This window comes from Grammomys surdaster, unplaced genomic scaffold (assembly GCF_004785775.1).
Source record: "Grammomys surdaster isolate TR1022 unplaced genomic scaffold, NIH_TR_1.0 125940, whole genome shotgun sequence".
Taxonomy (NCBI): domain Eukaryota; kingdom Metazoa; phylum Chordata; class Mammalia; order Rodentia; family Muridae; genus Grammomys; species Grammomys surdaster.
The window spans coordinates 1,643,928-1,664,872 of record NW_021620762.1 but is presented as its reverse complement, the minus strand read 5'-3'; the positions used below and the strand labels follow the sequence as shown (position 1 = coordinate 1,664,872).

The window sequence follows — 20,945 nt, the reverse complement described above, 5'->3', positions numbered from 1 at the left end:
GTATGTGTATATGTGTGTGTATATGTGAGTATGTATGTGAATGTGTATGTGTGTGTGTGTATGTATGCATGTGTGTTTGTGTGTATGTGTGTGTATGTGTGTGTATGTGTGTGATATGTATATGTATGTGTGTATATATGTGTGTGTGTGGTGTGTGTATATGTGTATGTGTGTGTGTGTGTTTGTGGGTATATGTGTGTGTATGAATGTGTGTATGTGTGTCATGCATGTGTGTATATGAATTCGTATGTGGAGTATGTGTGTGTGTGTGTGTGCACGTTCATGTCTGCCTGTATGTGTGGAGGCCAGATGATAACCTTGGCTGACAATTATCAGGTGCCCCGGCCTGTGGGTCTTCAAACCCCCTTTTCCTGGGTCACAGAGTGAGGATTCTTCCTTCCCTGTTTTCCCTGGGCTCTCCTGGCCACTGTCAGCTCAGGCTGCTTAGCCTCACTTAGTACTTTTTTGCCCCTGCCCCAGGCAGTGCTGGAGTGCAGATACATGACCCCCAGAGGGGCTCTGTGGAGTCAGGATGGCACGGTGGCATCTCAGCTGCGCATGCTGTGGAATGCAGTTGGGAAAGTTCCAGAGGTCCATGGTCCCAGCTCCTGAATGCTCTGTGAAGTCACCTGTACCTTTTCCTTTGGCTCCACTTTAATCCGGGGCCCTGGAGGTCCACTCAGGAGAAGAAGTCACCAAGAAAGCTGCAGGGGCAGATGCATCTGGGAGAGCCAGGTCACATAATGGGACAGGATGGGGGGTGGGGTGGGGGGAGGAAGCAATCTTGGAAGGCTTCCTAACGGAGGAGGTAATGTCCGAGCCCTCCCAAATGAACAGTTCCTGACTTGCCTAGGTCCCCAGCTGCTTCTTTAAGTGGGTTTGTGCCCAGAGAGCCCCCTCTGCAGCTTGGAGTTATTGTGGACCTGTGAGTGACATCACAAAGACTGTGGCCTGGGCATCCAGGTCATGGGTGTCGTGCTGGATGAGGGCTGGATGCTGGCCTGAGGGCTGGTGATAGTGGGGTTCTAACTGCAGGCTGAGGGTGAGAACTGGGGTTTGGGGCTGGCATAGCCAGATGCTTCAGAGCCTTGGCCTGGGGGTTCTGTCTCCCCAGAAGAGCAAATCTTGTCCAGGTTGGAAAAGCTGTTGAAACCAGGCTAGCCCTCATGAGCTTCCTTGTTTCCTGAGTACAAGTGTCACAGCCTCTTTCGTTCCCCTGGAGTGGGAGGAGCATGAGTGACTGTTGAGTTGCCTCTCCCAAGCCTACACACACTGTGGGTAGTGGGTTTCTTGGCTCTTGTAGCTGGGGCTTGCCCTGCCTCTCACCCTTTCTCTTCGCAGCCTCTGCCTATGACTAATGCAGGTTCCATGTGAACCGTCTCTACTGCCAGGTTTTTGGTTTCAAATTATTTCCCTACTTAGGCCTGAGTGCTTAGATTTTTCAGGCATGGCTGTGAAACAGACCTTGAGCCAAACTAGGTCCTTAAATGCTGAGGGTCACAAAGACCACAGCAGGACACCTAGGGCTTGTGCATCCTGGTGTCTGCAGGTGACACCAGCTCCTGGCCTTGGCCTCTCATCGTCATGGGCCATTGATGTGGGTGGTGTCTCAAGTCTTTCTGGTCTGCATGCTGCCCTGGGAGTTGGGCCTGGACAGTCTCATACGGAGGAAACAATTTCTTCTTTCTTACTTTTTTTTTTGTACTTACTAAATGTAATAGAATGAACAGACATTGCATTTGTAAGCAGAAAAACCATCAAGGAGTATTTTTCTCAAAGTCAAGAAAGAGAGTAAATAAAACCAGGCCTGGTGGTGCACACTTGTGATCTTAGCACTTGGGAGGTGGAAACAGGAGGATCAGAAGTTCAGAGTTGGCTGAGGCGGGGAGGGAAGGGGCAGTGAGTGATGGCTCAATGGTTAGAGCACTTGTTGCTCTTGCAGAGGACCCTGGTTCAATTCCCAGCACACACATGGCAACTCGCAACCATCCATAACTCCAGATCCAGGGCATCCAACACCTTCTTCTGACCTGCTTAGACACACACAGTACACATATATATGTCCAGACAAAACACTCAAATACATAAAATAAAAATAATAATAAATTTGGAAAACAAAACAAACAAAAACCAATAACCCGTGGCGTCCAGTCACCCTCTGCTGCAGGTTAGCCTGAGCTACAACCCTATTTCAAAAATGGTGGGGAAAGAGCAGGAGAGAAGAAAAAAAAGTAACTGCAAGCCCCAGCCTACAGCCTGTCCTCCTGATTGGTCTGCCTGCTTTGGATGGAAATGGTCAAGTGGCCCCAGTGTTCATTTCTGTCTGCACAGGGCACCTGCCTGGTGTTCCCCAGCTGCCAAAAGAAGTTACCACAAACTGCTGGGATAAAGTAATACAATGTATCTCTGTCAACAACAAGTACACTTAGTATCACTGTGGATGTGCCAGGGCTACAGGGAGCCGCTTGCCCACCTCTGCCACCTGTGTGGGACTCCAGGTGCCCCTTGGCTTGTGGCCACATCAGTCCAGCCTCCAGGCAATGCCTTCGACTCTCTGTGATCCTCGCTTCCTTCCCTATGTGTGTCAAAGTCCCTCTTTTTAAAATACACCCCCTCACCCCAAGGAAACAATCCAGACAGGAAGCTATTGAAGACAGTCCTTAAAAGTCACCATGAAGATGCTAAAGTGTAGCTCTTCACAGTCGATGGCTTCAGGCAGGAGGTGGGGGGGAAGGGATCTCAGGGTTTTTTAAGGGGCTGGCCACTGGGAATTTAACCATACTCTAGTGAGTTTGTAGGCAACACCATTTGGACTTGGTGGGGTTTGGGGGGTGTATGTGCAAAGGAAGGGAGTGTGATTGAGGTGCATTATATGAAATTCCCAAATAACTAATAAAAATATTATGTTGGGAAAAATGCAAATTTTTATTAATTCTTTGAGAGTTTCATTACATGTATTTAGATCATAGCCACTGCCATGAACTCCCCTGAACTCCTCCCAGACACCCCCACCTTTCTCCCCTCCCAATTTTATGTGCTCTCTCTCTCTCTCTCTCTCTCTTAAGATTTATTTTATGTGAGTACACTGTCACTGTCTTCAGACACACCAGAAGAGGGCATCAGATCCCATTACAGATGGTTGTGAGCCACCATGTGGTTGCTGGGAATTGAACTCAGGACCTCTGGAAGAGCAGCCAGTGCTTTTAACCACTGAGCCATCTCTCCAGCACCCCCATCCCTCTCTTTTTTATTAAATAACCCATCAACTCTAATCTTGCTCCCCACAGACCTCTGTGTGTGGAACCATCCACTGGTTGGCCTACCAGGAGCCACACCTTTAAAGAAACACCCTGAATCTTCCACTTCCTAGAAACAATCAAATGTCTGTAGCTCCTCAGTTAGGGGTGGAACACCCCCACCCCCACCCAGTGCTGGCTTGATCTGAAGGTCTGGTGCAGCACCTTGTTCTGGATTACTCCTGTGGCTCAAAAGATCTTCATTTCAAAATCCCTCACTTCTTGTAAAGTCCTGTTCCCAGCACGGCCACAGTCATGGCTTCTAGGATGTGAATTCTTAGGGAACTATTTGCCAGTTCTTCCGGTGCCTGGGTCTCCCTCCACTAAGGCTCTGTCTCAACTCTCTCACGGGGCAGGCTGCCCTTTGAGGTTCCACTCCACGCTCCCTGGCAGGGACATTTCCCTTGATGTCTCCCAGGAGGCTAGAAATGATCTACACACTCCCACAAGAAGATGCCTTGCTGTCTAGGGCTGGGCATCTGGGGTCCCACCCCAGGCAGAGAGTGGATAGGTCTGGAGTGACATTTCAGGCTTGGGGTGCTTTACCCATGGGTTATGAAGGATCTGGCCTTATGGTGAGGGAAGGTCTCCAAACTCAGATCTCAAACTCAGACCAGTGAAGAATGAATATGTATCAAGATTCCACGGGGACCAAAGCACTGTGGTCAGTGTATGGTTTGTCTGAAGGCTGTGACGTTTGGGCTAGCACCCGGTGGCCAGGCATGAATGCTTGCTTTTCCAGGCTTGCCATCTCTTTCTCTGGAGAGATTGTTAAGTCTGAGCCAGGCAAAGTGACACAAGCTGTAATCCCAGTCCCCTGAATAAAAGCTGTTCAGAAGTTCAAGGCCAGTTGGTTCACCTAGAGTTCCAGTCCCTGTTTCAAAATACCAACAAAAACCCAATACAACAAAGAGATGCCATTTTTACAGAAACAGCTCTTAACCCTGACAAACACGTATGCATGTTTCTTTAAGCAGAGACTGCACAGCAATGCCCTGCTTGCCACCAGGTTTGAATGACTCTTTGGTACAAGCAGGCTCCACTCCCTGGGGCCCTTCCCCAGGACCTTCCTACTGCTGTTCCTGAGCCTTTCTATCCTCGTAGCCAGGGCTCTGGGCAGGCAGGTGCTGAGGAACCTTCCCTCTGCCAGGTGACCAGCCCCTGGACCAGGTGTCCGCCAGGAAATAGAGCTGAGGCCCCAGGCCAGCCATGTTCTCAGAGAGCCGCTGAGTCTGGGGAAATCACAACTGCAGGACGTGTTCCCTCCCCGGGGACCGCTGAGACTTACTGACTCATGTGTGTGGGGTGGGAATCTTCCAGGAAGCCTCCAGCCAGCTCAGCCTCTTGGGAGCCTGGGGTGGGGACAGTCTGTCCTTCTGATCTGCAAGCTGACAAGACAAGGGGGAACTTCTCAGGGCTCAAATACCTCGGGCAGGTATTTGGAGTTTTCTCCCGGTCCTCCTGTCTGGGAGGTAACCAGTACCTGGGCAGATAGGTTGGGTGCGGTGCGGTTGAGATCTGGACCCGTAGAGTAAGGTGAGGCAGGCGTGCAGGAAATAGAAGCTTTTTAAATGTTTTAAACCCCAAGAAAATCACAGCACCGCTGGATGGGAGGAAAATGAAAGACTTTGGAAGTGGCCAGGAATTTGACTCTGCGAGTTGGTTTCCAAGAGCCTAGTTAGGCATCTCCAAGTGGATATTAAAAGGGAACAGCCAGACTCCAGCGGCGGGGGCTGGAGGGGGCGGGGAGAGGAGGCAGTGCCGGAAGCTGCACGCTGGACGCTGGACGGCTGAGGCTACCGCACTGAGGGCCAGGCAGCCGGTCCCGCGCTCAGGGAGAGGACCCAGGGACGTCCCGGGCTCCCATTGAGGCTCCCACCTCCTATTTTTTTTTTAATTTCTCTCCTTGTGCTCCCCATTACCCCTCTGTGTGGCAGAGACAATGCTACCTCAGTTCGGAGCAGAGACATATGACCAACACATGGAAATGTGGTAATTTGGATCTGTTCGTGATTGCAACAGATTGAAGAAATTAGACCAGACAAAGAGTGTTTTTAGAGGAGGAGGAGGAGGCAGAGAGAGGGAGGGCGACGGGGTGAGAAAGGGGAGGAGGACCCCTCTGTGCAGGGGACACCGGCATCCCAGCTGCCTGCTGTAAATACATCCGTAGGAATGGAGAGAGATCGCATCACAGGTAGGCCACAATCCTCCACGTCCCGGGTCCCCCATCCCTGACCCGGAACCCGCTCCAAACCGTGTGGCTGTGCTGCGACTTTGGGAAATGAGCAGCTAAGGTCACGTTTAGCAACTTTTACAGAAATATTTCTTTTCTTTCTTTCTTCTTTTTCTTTTTTTTTTTCTGCTGACTATTCCACGTCGGTGAGCTGGAATGCCGCTTCCCACTCAAGCCCAGTCGGGTCTGGCTTTTATTTAAACTGGGCCCCTTCTCCCGTGCTGTTTCTCTTTCATTTTCCGGTGTGCCACTTTTACGTCTGTGATCGCTGTGGCTTCAGAGACTCGGCAAGGGTGGATGGTGGGGACGGATTCTGCACCCGGGCCAAGGCAAGCTTGTTTGTCCATCATCTGGTCTCGGTCTCCTCCTGAAATAGCCTTGCTGGGCCTCCCGGGCGGCTGATTATAGAGGTGGTACTCCCAGAACTTGGAGGAGGTGTATGCACATGTGTGCACCCTCAAGTGTGTGTTCTTGGGCCAGAGTGCATGCACGTGAGTGCACATGAGTGCACATGCAACCACACACTCCTGCTGCCCCCTTAGACCCAACAGAGACCCAGCAGGGGTGTAAACAGTTCAGGGATGAGAAAGGGGTCTCCGTTTCTTTAGCCACCTTAGTCAAGTTGGTCCCAGGTTAAGCTTCCCAGTTCCTGCTGGGACCATCAATGTCTGAGGACATTACTGCCTCTTCTGCCTTGGGTACCATCTGAGTCTGGGGCTGCAGGAGAGTGTAGGGGCAGATTTTAGGGATGTAACCCATACTCTGGATTTGTGTTGTCCTGTACTCATGATGAGACTGAACCCCATTCAAAAGTGTCATTGGCCCTGGGCCCTGGGTTGCCTCTGAGTAGATGCACAGAAGCAGGGGTCTCTGAGAAGCCAAAGGGAAGGAAGAAGACACATCTCAGGTCTTGTCTGAGACCTGTCACCACCAACCTTGTGATTACTGTGATTTCTGATGTGACATCAAAGCTGGCCAGGCCTTCACTGAGTGGTGGCCACCTGGTGCCTTGCTTACAGCAGTGTGTCCTGTGACCCTGCCAGGCACAACAGGAGACCTGGGGTGGGGGGGAAACACTTGGTGTGTCGTGACCAGCTGGAGGTAATAAGTAGAGAGACGAAGTTTTCTGTGCCCAGTTTGTAGAGGCAACATGGCAGAGGACATCAGCAGCTGCTTCCAAAGCCTGGACAGGTGGTGCTGTACCCCTCACAGGAAGCCTAGCCCTGCTACCTCCTCTTCACCAGCTGTAAGATGACAGTTGTTTTAGTGGCTAGCTGACAGGGGCCTGCACTTGTCTGTGCGGCTGTGCTGGGTTGTGGGTTCAGGGCCTCCTCAACCACTGAGCCACACACATGTCCAGCCCAGCCTTCATTCTGTGGATGACAAGGCCCAACCCAGGTAGGTGACAGCATGGTATTTGAGAGGCTCGCATGAGAGGGAGGTGGCTCCCTTGAGACCCAAGGGTGAGCGCTTGGAGCCTCATGGGCAGACCAGAGGTTTTTATACACTGAACAAAGCAGCCTTTGAGAGCCATGGATCCCAGCCTTCACCAACTGACCCTCACCGGTGCCCTTAGCCAAGGACAGCGCTGCACTGGGCCAGAGCTGGATCTTCCTTCTCCTTTTGTTTGTTTTGAGGCAGGTTATCTGGCCCCAGCTTCACTGTGTAGTCCTGGATGGTGTTGAACTCCTGATCCTGTTGCCTCTATGGTCAGGCTGCTGGGATTACAAACCTGCCACAGGTTTATGTGATCCTGGGAATGGAACCAGGGTACTGCACCTGGGCAGACATCTACCAACAAGCTATGGCCTCATGTGGTACCTTGTCTTAGGATGGGTCAGGGCCAAAGATTAGTCCTTCCCTCCCTCCTTCCCTCCCCCCTCTTTTTGAGGGGCTGTAAATGGAATCCAGGGCCTCAATCATGCAGGAGGTATTCTACAGCTGCCATTCTCCCCAACATTGACAGTTTCTTTTATTCATTTTGAGGTGTAGTCTTGCTATGTGTCCCAGGCTGATCTCAAACTCATGATTACCCTACTTCAGGCTCCTGAGTGACTGGGATCTGGGCTCAGGCATGAATGACTCTTTAGGAAACCTCCATTTGGGTGTATTTTTACAGATCTTTTCTTCCCCAAAACTCAGCCATAAATGGCCAGGCTAGGACAGAAGAGGAAAATCCCCACCCTTCCTCCAGCCCCGTCTTCACCCCAGTTTATTAATTAGGGTCAGTTGGAGCCCTAATCCTAACCCAGTCCCTGGGGAAGTCAAGCTCTGGTCCTGTCCGTGCAGGGTAGCCTTGAACAGATTACTCTGTGGCTTGGCCTCAGATTCCTTATCTGCAGAATGAGGCTGAGTCCCTCCATTTGGTGGACTTCTGAGGTTTTGGTGTGCATTTGTCTGGCTCCCCTTTCCAGCTGGGTCTTCCCTTTATGTCTCAATGTCAGATGCTGTGACAGCTCCCTCCATCCCTGCTTGTACTTTGGTGGTGGTGGACCAGGGCGCATGTGTGCTCCAGTAGATAGAGACCTAGCTGGCTGGATGCTCCAAGGGCTGGTGGCTGAAGCCTGTCCAGCCCTAGTGTCCAGGAGGTGTGGTTGAGGGTGTGGTCTTGCCCTGGTTGGGGCCATGGGGCCTTCCAGCTGCAGAGAAGAGGTTCAGGGCTTGAGCTGGGTATCCTTTGCTCTGCCTGTCTTTTCCTTTCCTTTCCCTTCCCTTCCCTCTTCTGCCTTGTGAGGTTGGCCGGGGTTCTTTTGGGCTCTCAGAGAGTTCCCCAGGCAAATACTTCGGGCTCCTCAGCACAGCTGGCATGAGTCACTGGGCAGGGACAGGCCGCAGAGGCGCGGGACGCTTCTTTCTCAGCCAAGGGTCGGTGTGGTTTCTTTTCTCGTTGTTCTGGATTGGCTTTGTGGCTCTTAGAAATTAAGCAGTTTTATCTTGTTCCAAGCGTTTGTATTTCAGCGAGGAGAGAGGAGAGAGGGGAGAGGGGAGAGGGGAGAGGGGAGAGGGGAGAGGGGAGAGGGGAGAGAGAGAGAGAGAGACTGACTGATTCTCTTAGAGGGCAGGGAGGGTAAGAAAGGCTGGACCAGTGAGGCAGTCGCAGACAGGGATCATGGGAGGTGCTGCCCAGCAAGGAATCCACACATGGGTCTCTGGAAGGGTCCAACGGCCCTGGCACTGGATGTGTGCTCCTGGCTAGGGTCTGGTTTGTGTAGTGGGACACCAGGGTCCCAGCTCTTCTCTGCCACAGGCCAGGCAGGCAACTGGGACTCTCTGGAGGCTCTCCCTGAGCCGTCACTGCCCCATTCAATCCTGTCATCTCCCACCTCCGGGTTGGCCCCGGCGCCTCTGGCGGGCTCCAGCTGTGACTGATGGATTGATGTGACTTTGCTTAGCTCTGCAGGTCAGAAATCAGAAGCAGAATGCTGGGCAGGCTACCTCCTTCTGAAGCTCCAAGAAGCTTTTGGCCCTGTCCTCTCCTGGCTCCTGGTGACTCCAGCAGCCTCGGCTTTCTTGGCTTCTGCCTCTGCTGTCTCGTGACCAGCTTCTCTCAGATCTCCTTCTGCCTTTCTAAAAATGAGGAGATTTAAGGCCTCCGGGCAGCTGGGATGATCACATCTGAAGATACCACGTTCTAGCCGCAAAGAGCCTTTCCTTTTTTTTTTTTTTTTTTTAAGTCCTATCTAAGCATTTATCTGTGTTTGTGTACATTTGCCACACACAGCCTGTGTGGAAGCCAGAGGCCAACTTGAAGAAATCCATTCTCTGCTTCCACCATTTGTACAGAGATAGAACTCATGTCATCAGGCCTGCTGGCAAACACCTTTACCAGTTGAGCCATATAGCTTGCCCAAGAGCCTTTTCTCTCAGAAACTACTATGTGGGGGTAGTGGAGGTGGGGGTCAGGGTGGTAGGGGTATGGGGGTGTGGGGTGTGAGGGTGCCAGAGTAAGGGTGTGGGGTGGTAGGGGCACCTGTGCTGCTGGTGTTGGGCTAGTTATAAGACTAGTTACAGTTGAGATGGCCTTGAACTCCTTATGACCCTGCCTCTGCCTGTCAAGTGCTGGGATCACAGGTGTGTACCGTTACACCAGGCTCTGCCCATTTTTGAGTCAAGTTGCTTTGTTATTGAATTGAGGGAGCTCTTTATATATGCTGGTTATTAGATCCTTATTTGATCTATTGTCAGTACTTTCTCCTGCTCTGTGGATCGTCGGTTCCTTCAGAGAACCCGCCTGGGTTTGTGGCTCACAATGAAGAGTGGGGATAGCACAACACCTGGCCACTTGGGATTCCTTCAGCATTGCCCTCCACATGGGTTTGAGCAGAGACTTGTGTCTGTGTGTGTGTGGTGTGCACATGTAGAATCCAGTGGACTGCCTTGGTTATCAGGCACCACCCACCATGTTTTGATATGGTCTCTTAACAGCCTGGAACTTGTCATGTAGGCCAGGTGACCAGGGAGCTCTGAGGACCCACCTGTGCTGAGATTGCACACGTCACCACATCTGGCTTTTTACCTGACTTCTGAGATTTTGAACTCGGGTCCTCCTGTTTGCAAGACATGTACTTTGCTGACCGAGCCACTCCCCGAGCTGAGGTGGTGCGTGTTTATGGGGAGTTAATAGAAGCTCCTACATCCTAGGGGTGGACTGACTTGGGGGGCTTGAACTGCCAGAGAAAACCAACAGTTCAAAAGCTATGGGCAGAGAGGACATCAAAAACAAAGGCTCTGATGTTGGAGCCAGTAAGGGTGTGAGTGGAGATGGGTACTGTGGGAATGAGAGGGAAAGAACTGGCCTTTGACTCACTGAGGTGTGGCTATGGGCGGCTGTCTCCTAGCTCTTGAGTTCTGGGGTCTTGGTACCTTGCTTTGACTGGCCGGAAGCAGAAAGGGCCTGCTACGGCGTGGCCCATCCCTCTCTGTCTCTCTGGTCTGTTTGCCCTCAGTCTGGACTTGGATAAAGCCATCCGATGTCCTCAGCAATGGATCCTCCAGTTCAGGGCTCCCACCCACAAGTGTGTTGACTTACGCGTGGTCTATGTCACAAGGCATAGCTGTCAATAATGAAGAAAGTACTCCAGGGCTTGAGAGATGGCTCAGCAGTTAAGGCCCTTGCAGGGGACCCAGGTTTGATCCCCAGCACCTACATGGCAGCTCACAACCATCTGTAACTCTGGTAACTCCTCCTGGCCTCTGAGAGTACCAGGCAGACACACACCATGCACAGACATACATGCAAGCAAAATACGCACACACATAGAATAAAAATAATAAACAATGTTTTAAAAAGAAAGTATACATTACAGATTCAGGGTTCTTTCTCCCTAGTGTCCCAGCAAAAGGTAGTGAGAAAGGGGTGGGGCATTGGTGTCCTGTCTGGAGAGGGTAGCCTCGGTCTGCTTCCGTGATGTGTGTCAGTGGGCAGGGGGCATCCTCAGGACCTGGATATCCACTGTGGACATGATGGTTGTGTTCCATAGACAGGCAAAGCCTACGTATCAACACCTGCTATTCGCAGGGTGTTGGTGACTCAGCACGGGCTAGCTAACTCTTCTTTTGGGAACAGAGGGACAGCTGCAGAGATCCTTTTGTCCAGCAGGGGGCGATGCAGGCCCTTAAAAACCCAGCATACCTGGGCAGCGCTTTCTCTGGATCTGTAGGTCTGCATGCTGCTACAGAGGCTGCCAGTACAACTTGATTAGGCTGAAGGGGAGGGAAGCAGCAGAGAAGAGAACCTCAGGGAATAGTGATAAGAAGCCACCGAATTCCAACTCCAGCCTACAGCACCCGGCAGAAGGAGACAGGTGCCTCCTGACTGTTTTTGTATTCTATTTTCCTAGTTTTTTGTTTGATGTGTTTCAATCTCTCAAACTTTTCCAGCCCACTTTGTGTGCGTGTGTGTGTGTCTGTGGTCGGTGTGCTCAAGTATGAGCACGCGTGGAGGTCAACATTGTTTTCCTGTATTGTTTATCACCTTGGTTTTCAAAAATTACTTTAGTTTGTGTGTGTGTGTTATACACATGCATGTACAGCCATATCTAGCTTTTACATGGCGCTGGCATTGAACTCAGGTACCCAGCCTGAAGAAGGCAATAGACCTTCTTTACAAGCTGAGCCATCCCCTCAGGCCCCATTTTTCTAACTTTCTGAGAAACATTTCAAACAAGGAGAAGACGGTGAAACCGTCCCACACACCCACCTGCTAGACCCTCCCGTGAGTGTTCCCTTTTAGGTTCGCATCTGTCCACCAGTAATCAGGCTCCCTTCAGACATACTTGATTGACTAATTAATTAATTTGTCTTTGAGACGGAGTCTGATGCTGCTGAGGCTACCCTCAAACTCATATAGCCAAGGTAGGCCTTGAACTTCTCATCCTTCTATCCCCATCTCCCAAAGGGTGAGATCACAGACAAGTGCCACCATGCCCGGTGACTGAGACACAGCTTTAATAAGTTGCAGATGCCAGGACTCATGATCTTTACTCCTTTCTGCTCACCTATCCTTAGCCACAGTGGTTCTATTTCCACATTTCCATATCTCCCGAATGTTGGACATGCCGTCCTGGGAATTTTTTTCAGGTAAATGTACCGCGTGTTCCAACTGCAGCCACAACATGGAACATTGACTTTGTCTGGCGAGTCCCCCTGTCCCTTCCTATGCAGCTGCTGCCTTTGTCTCCTCCAGGGAACTTCCCCACCCTGGATTCCCTTATCCATTTCAAATGTTGCCAGAGTCACTTTCTGCTGTGGGTCCCCACGGCGTGTTCCATGTTACAACTGTGTTCTGCTCCCTGCCTGACCCTTCTGTGGCTTTGACATTTTCCTGTTTCCTCTGGTTGGGGCTCGGTGATGAACATCTTATCCTGGTCGTTCATGGGAGCTGCATCCATCTGTCTCATGGAAACACCTAGGCTGATTGATTGGCCCTTGGAATCGGTGTCTGTTTAGTTGCGGGAGAAACTTCTAGGTCTTCACCCATAGCCGGCTTTAGTCCTGGAGGCGAGCGCAGTGGTTCTGGTCACTGTGCGTTCATGTCGGCATCTGCTGCTGTCAGTCTTAAATTTTAGTCATTCTGGTGGTGGGAGTGTGCTGTTTCACTCTGGCTTTAATTTTGCCTCCGTCTGATGACTAATGTGGCCCAGCACATTTTCATGACCTTCCCAGCTATTCATGTATTTTTCCTTTGTAAAATATCTTTCTCAAATCTGTTGCTCATTTTCAAATTGGACGGCTCAACTCTTCCTCGTTACTTCTGGATATTGGTCTTTTGTCAGATGTATGCTTTGCAAAGAGTTTATTTCAGTCTGTGGCTTGGCCAGTCCTTTCCTTAATCTTTTTTTTTTTCCTTTAAATAAGAGTAAGTGTGTCCCCATCGCTTTTTGGTGAAGTCTCATTTTGCAATTTCTTTCTCTCCTTTTCCCCCACCCCCTTTGTGGTTTTCACTTTCTGTGTTTTATAAGAGTTCCCTCTCGCCAAGTTGCAAAGGTACAGGCAGTTTTCTTCTAGTATGTTGATAGTTCCGGTTTTTATGCTTCAGCTTGGGGTCTGGGGTAGGGCAGGGTGAAGGTTCATGCTGCTGCTGCTGCTGCTTCTGGAGCTGCCACCTCCACCGCTGCTACTCTCTGTGTCTTTGCAGTCCCTCAGCTTTGGCTGCTGACATCTCCTTCCTTGTTGTGTGTTTTGGAAACTTCTCTTGAAAATCGTTTGAGGGCTGGGAACGTAGGAGTCAGCATCACAGAAACCACACATGGCTGTGGTCAATGCCTGTCACCCCAGCACCCAAAGGGCAGGGGAAGGAGGGCTGCTCAAGGTCATCAGCAAACAGTGAGCTTGAGGGCAGGCTGGCACACAAGATGCTGTCTTCAACAATAAGGAAGAAGGCTGGAGAGATGGCTCAATAGTTAAGAGCACTGGCTGCTCTTGCAGAAGTCCTGGGTTCAGCTTCTGGTTCCCACATGGTGGTTCACAGTTGCCTATAACTCAAGTTCTAGGAGATCTGGCTCCCTCTCCTGGCCTCTACAGCATTGTAAGCAGTTCTCACACAGGCAGGTACACATGCACACATGTACACACACGTGCACACACGTGCACACACATGCACACATCCAAGTGCTGTGATCTTAGCACTTGAGAGTAAAAGATAAGCAGATCTTTGAGTTCTAGCCCAGCCACGGCTACAGAAGGAGTGAGACCTTGGCTCCAATTTTTTTTTTTTTTAAAACAGGGAAAAGAGAGAGAGTTTGGGGGGCAGGATAGTTCAAGGGTGAAGCTACTTGCCATCAACCTGATGGCCTGTGTCAACTGTCCAGGGCCCACCCAACAGATGGAGGGAGCTGACTCCCCAGAGTGGTCCTCTGACTTCCACACCCTCCAGACACACATAAAATAAGTTTGAAAATGCAAAAGTCTTCCATCCGTCCGCTTGTTTCGCCACAGAATCCGCTGCCTCTGGTTCTCACTGAGAGTTTCTTGCAAGTGTTGTCAGATCTCTTCCTGAGGACTGTAGGTTTTGGCACGACTATAGACTGAAGTGCTATATATATACATTTGTAGAACAAATAGACTGTTTCTCTTGGGACCCAGTCATAACACAGGGGTGCTCCTAACAGAAGTGTGGGGAGGATGGCTTCGCCAAGCTGACCCCCTCATTCTGGAGGACTCCACTGTCCTGTAACACAGACCAGCTCTGCTGTCCCCAAGCAATGTGGGTCTCAATGGTTAGGGCTCAGTCCCATAAGGTTTTTGGGTACCACTCAGAAAGTCTGGTCTTCTGGAAATTCTGACTAACTAGCTGTGGACTGAGGAGCCTCCTTGGGGCTCCGTCATACAATGCAGGAGCCTTTGTCTTGTGCTTGTCAGTTCATCAGGAGGACTGGGCTAGATTTACTTTTATGAGTTTGTGTCTATGTGTGTCTCTGTGTGTGTATCTGTATATGTGTCTGTGCGTCTGTGTCTGTATATGTCTATCTGTGTATATGTGTGTCTCTGTGTGTGAACATATGTGTCTGTTTGTTAGTATGTGTATGTCTGTGTGCTTATGTGTCTCTGTGTGACTGTGTTTATGTGTGTCTGTGTGTATATGTGTGTTTGTTAGTGTGTGTGTGAACATGTGTGTCTGTGCGTCTATGTGTGTCTGTTGGCTAGTGTGTGTCTGTGTGCTTGTGTGTCTGTGTGTTTGTGAGTGTGTGTCTATATGTGTGTCTGCTAGTGTGTATCTCTGTGCTTGTGTGTATGTGTGTGTCTGTGTGTGAAGGTGTCTGTGTGTGTGTGTATGTATGTATGTATGTATGGTGTATGTATCTGCTAGCATGTATGTCTGTGTACTTGTATCTGTGCGACTGTGTTTGTATGTGTCTGTGACTATGTGTTTGTGTATCTGTCTGTCTGTCTGTGTGTGGGACTGCAGGTGTTCAGAGGATAGATTCTCTTGAGGCTAGCATTATAGGTGGTTATGAGCTGCCAGCCAAACTCAGCTTTACAGGAGTCATCCAGGCTGGGCTGTCTCTCCTGCCCCTCAGGAAGGCTTCTTTGAAGACTAGACACAGTGGGAGTTTGAAGGGGACTGGAGAATGGGGCCTGAGGCGAGCCCAACTCTGTAAGCATGGATGAATCAAATCCTCTTCCTGTGTTCCCCTTCCTGTGTGTCCTTATGCTGTCATGGAGACCACCATGTGTGACAATGACAGCTTTAGTCATCCACTGGGATCAATAAATCCTTTCAGTGTTTAGTGTTTAGTAACCTTTGCTGATCGGTGAGAATTGGCACAACAGGTGTAATAGCTCACATTTGTAACCCCAGCACTCAGGAGTCTGAGGCAGAAAGATTAACAAGAGTTTGAGACCAGTGTAGGACACACAGGAAGTTCAAGATTTTCCTGGACTTCATAGAAGACCATGTCTCGAGGTGGAGAGATGGCTCAGTGGTTAAGAGCACTGGTTGTTCTTGCAGGTGGACTCATTTCCCAGCACCCATGGTGGACTCAGTTCCCAGCACCCATGTGGTGGTTCACAATTATTGGTAAATCCAGTTCCAGGGGATCTGATGCCTCTTCTACCTCTCAGGCACCAAGCATGTATGTACATGCTGTACAGATATTCATGGAGGCGAAACGTTCACATATGAAACAAGAATGAATAAATACAAAATAAAAATTTATGTCTCAAAAATAAAACAAATGAACAACACACGCATAAACACACACTTCATACACACACATGTACGTGCACGCTCGTGCGCGCGCGCACACACACACACACACACACACACACTCCTTATATAAGTTGCAGTTCAGATCGCTGATAGCGTAGCTGTTCCTGTCCTGGCCCTGACTAAGCCACCAAGTCAGTAGGAGGAAGGAAGTAATGATGATAAAGGCAGAAATCAAGGAAATGGAAAAAGAGAAAAAATAAGGTCATTCTTTGTTTCTCTAAGACGATACAGAGTGACAAATCTCAACTAGATTGCCGAGCTGGAGGAGGGAAAGTCTGAACAGAGGCGGTTACTTTTAGCGATGCTACCTACGGGCGCTGTAGGTAAAACAGCCTGGTGGTAGACACCTTTACTCCCAGCACTCAGAGTCAGAGACAGGTGGGTCTCTGAGTTCTGGGCCAGCCTGGGTTACTTATCAAGATAAAATTTATCAAGCCAGGCATATGGAATCCCTCTCAGGAGCTGAGGTAGGAAAACTGAGAGTTTAAATCTGGCCTGTCTCAAGAACCAAAGACAACATTAAAGGTTAGGAGGAACCAGAGTAGCATTCTGTCTATGATATTTAATCGTGCTGGGTCGTGACAGCACACACCTTTAATCCTAGCGCTCAGGAGGCAGAGGCAGGGATCTCTGAGTTTGAGGCTAACCTGGTCTACAGAGTGAGTTCTAGGACAGCCAGAGAAATCCTGTATGGTGGTTTTTATATGTGTGGCCCCCACAGACTCATGTGTTTGAATACTTAGCCATGGAGACTGGCATGATTAGGAGGTGTGGCCTTGTTAGAGTGGGTGTGGCCTTGATGGAGGAAGTGTGTCACTTTGGGGGTGGGCTTTGAAGTCTCTTACACGTAAGCTCTGCTGAGTGTGGAACACAGTTTCTCCTTGCTGCCTGCAGAACTCTCTGCTCCTCCAGCACTGTGTCTGCCTGCACACTGCCGTGCTTCCCACCATGATGACAGTGAACTAAAGCTCTGAAACTGTAAACCAACCCTAAGTAAGTGTTTTCTTTTATAAGAGTACCCTTCTTCTTGATGTCTCTTCACAGCAATAAAACCCTAAGGCATCCTGTCTTGAAAACCCTAATGAATTAATTTATAGCCAGATGAGGTGACACAGACTTTAATCTCAGCACTCAGGAGTCAGAGGCAGGAGGATCCCTGGGCTTTCTGACTAGTCTCATCAAGTGAACTCCAGACTCTGTGAAGAGTGACCGAGGAGGACAGCTGATATCTTCCCCACACATTAAAAATATGGAAAGGGGCAGATAAGATGGCTTAGCAGGTAAAGGTGCTTGCTGCCAGGCTAGGGTGACAGACACATAATACCATAGGTTTCACCTGGGTTCTGAGGATCAAACTCTATACAAATACATATTCCTACTTTAAATTTTATTTATATGAATACACTGTAGCTGTCTCCAGACACACCAGAAGAGGGCATCAGATTCTGTTACAGATAGTTGTGAGCCACAATGTGGTTGCTGAGAATTGAACTCAGGACCTCTGGAAGAGCAGTCAGTGCTCTTAACTGCTGAGCCATCTCTCCAACCCTCCTACTAGTTTCTTAAGCACACCTCTTAGTGTTGTTACTCAGTGGCTGTTTGGTGGGTTCTAATACAGGTTCTGTGTAAAGGCTTACCTTTAGAATTAGCAGTGCACCGTGTCATGAGCATGTCATGCCAGAGATGGTGACAGGTATGTGCCTGTCCCTCGTGTAAGAATGTCACAGCTACATTGCGTTTGTTTGCTTTAGTTTTGCAAGTAGTCCCAATTCCCTTGACAGCTGCCTGCAAGCCATCAGATGTCCTGTCTTGTTTTTGTTCTGCATGTGTGTGTGCACACATGTGTGTTTGTAGATGTGGGTACAGGTGTATGTGTGTGGAGTATATGCATGCACACATGTGTGTTTGGATGTGGGTGCAGGCGTATATGCATGCACACATGTGGAGGTCTGATGTTGATGTCCTCTTCCCTGAGATGTCTTCTGCACTGAGACAGGCTCTCACTGTTGGTGCTGGCCTGGGACTCCTTGTCTCTGCCTCCTGCACGTTTGGATCACAGGGGCGACTGCCGCACCCGCACTGCTGGGTGCACTATGTCTCCTGCTTGCTTGGCAAGCCCTTTGCTTGCTGAGCCGTCTCCTCAGCACCACGGCCTTTCTTTGTAATTATTATTATTTGAATCTTAATCACTACCTACGCTCTAACCACACAGTTCTGCATATGCGTGCATATATAAAGAATAGCTATAAAGGGTTAAAGAGCCTCAGACCAAAGAGGCAGGGAGCTGTTAAAGATGCAAGCAGACGCTGCAAGTGGTGAGAGGCAACAGTGAAGATCCCACTGTGAGAACTGTTGGAGGTGCTGGAGCCTAGCCCCTGGGTTGCATCATCATCAAAGGAAAGCCCTGGACCCGCAAGGAGAGGTCCTTTGGGTTCCCACCTGCCTGAGGCTACCCTGTCTTTCTTTGGCTACTGATGCAGCATTCCAAGATTTCTTCTGAGAGAGCTGTCAGGTACCCTTGGCTGGAGGGTACCAGGAGCTGGCCCTTCCAACACACTGTGGAAGCAGTGCTCTGCTTCCTCAGCAGCGACCACCTCCCCACCATGAGCTTGTAGGCAGCAGCATCAGGCTCACAGGCTCAACCTTCCTCATCAGTAGGATCCAGAACAGTTAAGTTCCTGGTCCGAGGGGCCCTGGTGTCACAGTCATCTGCTGTACCAGGAGAGGTGACTTGCCATGCCAGCAGCTGCAGATCTGGGGCGTGGCCTTCAGAGCTGAGGTGCTGTGTAGCTGCTGTGTGGTGCAGGCTCAGCCTCCCTTCTCGTGTCTTCTCCTGTTGCCCAGCAACAGGTCTGGAATGGTACCTTCTTTAGGCCAGGCTTCAGCTGCCCAGGACTGGCACAGAATACTGCTGCTCCTCTCTGTGTGCCCAGCACCCTGGGATCTGCTCCCTAGGCTCCTCCCTGTGTGCCCAGCACCCTGGGATCTGCTCCCTAGGCATGGAAGGAGAGGGATCCCAAAGGCACTGACCCTTCTGTCTCAGTTACTTTTCTGCTGATGTTAGGAGACACCCTGACCAAGGCAACTTATAGTTTGTTTATTGAGGCCTTGCTTACATTTTCAGAGGATTGGACCATGACCATCATGCAGGGATCGTGGCGCTGGAGCTGTATCTGAGACCTTACATCTTACCCACTAAGTAGGAGGCAAAAAGAGAGGGAGCCAACAGGAATAGTGTTAGCTTTTGAATCCTCAAAACCCACCTGCACTGACACACCTCCTTCAGCAAAGCCACACTCCTAATCCTTTGTGGTTCCACCAACGGGGGACCGAAGATTCAGACATGTGTACCCTTTGGGGGGCATTCTGTTCAAGCCACCACAGACAGGGATCCCAAAGGCACTGACCTCACTTCCTCCACGTTCTTGTACTTCCCAGACACAAGCAGGGCTGGCTCAGGCTGGGGGCTTTCTGACAGAGACCCAAGCATGTGCTGGACTCTTCTGCAATGAACCCAGCCTGTGTGTGTCACCTCAGGTGTTGTTCCAACACCTCCAGCCCCTGCATATGCTAGAGCACCAGAGCGGGAAGGAGGCCTGCCTCTTCTTTCCCCTTGCACGCTGCTGTGTGTGCACATGCGCTCATACACGCCTTTGACAGAGGAAATGATTCACTCCCAAGTTCAAAGGTTGGGGTCAGAGCAGCCAGTGTGGGTGAAGGGAACCAAGGAGAGGAAGCAGGGTGAGATGAGGTGGAGACCGGAGGCTGGGTGTGTCCTGCAGAACCACCTCCCACACTTAGAAACCCTGATGGAATTACCCGATTCCAGGGAACCACTGGAGTCCAGTCTTCCAAGGCAGAGCTGTTTCATGATGGCTGTAAGATGTACAGAGTGAAGAAAATGTCAGGGGCGTGTGTGTGCACGTGTGTCTGCGTGTGTGTGTGTGTGTGTGTGTGTGTGTGTGTGTGTGTGTGCGGACGTGCTCGAACCCATTGAATGTGGAGGTGGGTATGGGTATGGGGATGTATGTGTGTATAGCTCTCATTATACTTTCAATGTCTCTGTGACTGTCTGACAGAATCTCCACCTGCCTCTCCACCCTTCCAAGCTGCATATAGAAGATCAGGCATGCCTTCACGGCGCACATGCGCAAACCCACACACACCAGCTAAGGGTCAGCACCCCCATGGTCAGTACCTAGGCCTGGCAGGAAACCGGCTCTGGGAAGCTGTACGCCCCACCTTTGGCATGAAACCATGTTTTGTTGCTGTTCGTTCACAGCAACAGAGAATGGGGGTGGGGCGGGGTAGTTTGCCGAGCCGAGCTGTTGTGTGGGACCGAGGTCCGGGGACTCATCATCATTTCCTGAGGGCTTGGGGGACATAGCTATATCCCCAGGGGTCTTAAAAAGCAAAGAGTCACTACACTGAATGTCACTGTACCTTCTACGTGAGCTTTGGGCAGGGAGAAGGCTGACCTCAGAGATGGCCTTCAGCCCTGCCCCTGGAGTCTCAGCCAAGATCAGAGCCTAGAAAGTTCCACATCAGGAAGGGTTGGTCTGCAGCTGCCTTACCAGCTGGCTAGGAACCTTAGGAAACCTATTAGCTGAAGCACAACTTCAGAGCTAAGTGTATTGTAACTCCAGCCTAGAAGGCTGAGGCAGGAGGATTGCTGGCTGCAGACTGCAGTGTCATCTCAAACAAATAACAACAGAACCGAAAACAAAATCTCATAGGTTCTAACTGACCCTGGCTTCCGAGGATGCTATGAGGTTCAGGGAAAGGAGCTGAGTGGTCCAGTGGATTTGGAGGTGGTCATGTGGGGCCCCACATGTACCAATGGCCAGCAGCTCTAGATGAAATGTGGGAAAGAGCCACCAATTTTTGCTGACCAGTGCTGGGGTGGACAGCATGTGACTTTCACTGTGAGATAAAACTGGGGAGGCAGGATTTGTGTGGGGACTGCCAGATAGCGGGGTACAAAACAGCTGATTAAGACATCAGGATGGTTTTGTGAGCGTTCTGAGGACAGAGGCTAAAAGGAAGGTGTGGGCAGAGCTGGCTGTTCCAGGACACTCTGAGGGATGCACCTTGGGGTGGTGGCCAAGAATTCTTGGCATCTCTTGGCTGTGTGGCTGTATTTCTCCTGTTTCTGTTCTGTTTCATCTGGTTTTCTCTTCTCTCTCTCTCTCTCTCTCTCTCTCTC

General features: G+C 50.4%; 1 protein-coding gene across 2 annotated transcripts in view; it reads left to right on the top strand.

Annotated features, from left to right (window-relative positions):
* The window catches only part of Septin9 (septin 9), a 163,213-nt gene that overhangs the window by 27,932 nt on the left and 114,336 nt on the right, over positions 1-20,945 (top strand). Inside the window, exon 1 of one of the 2 annotated variants that reach the window (XM_028752753.1) lies at positions 5,454-5,490. The exons of the other annotated variant lie outside the window; for it this stretch is intronic. Coding sequence (XP_028608586.1) covers positions 5,469-5,490 — 22 coding nt within the window. The 5' untranslated portion in view covers positions 5,454-5,468. Of the gene's footprint in view, positions 1-5,453; positions 5,491-20,945 lie in introns of those variants that run through there. 2 annotated transcript variants of the gene reach the window in all.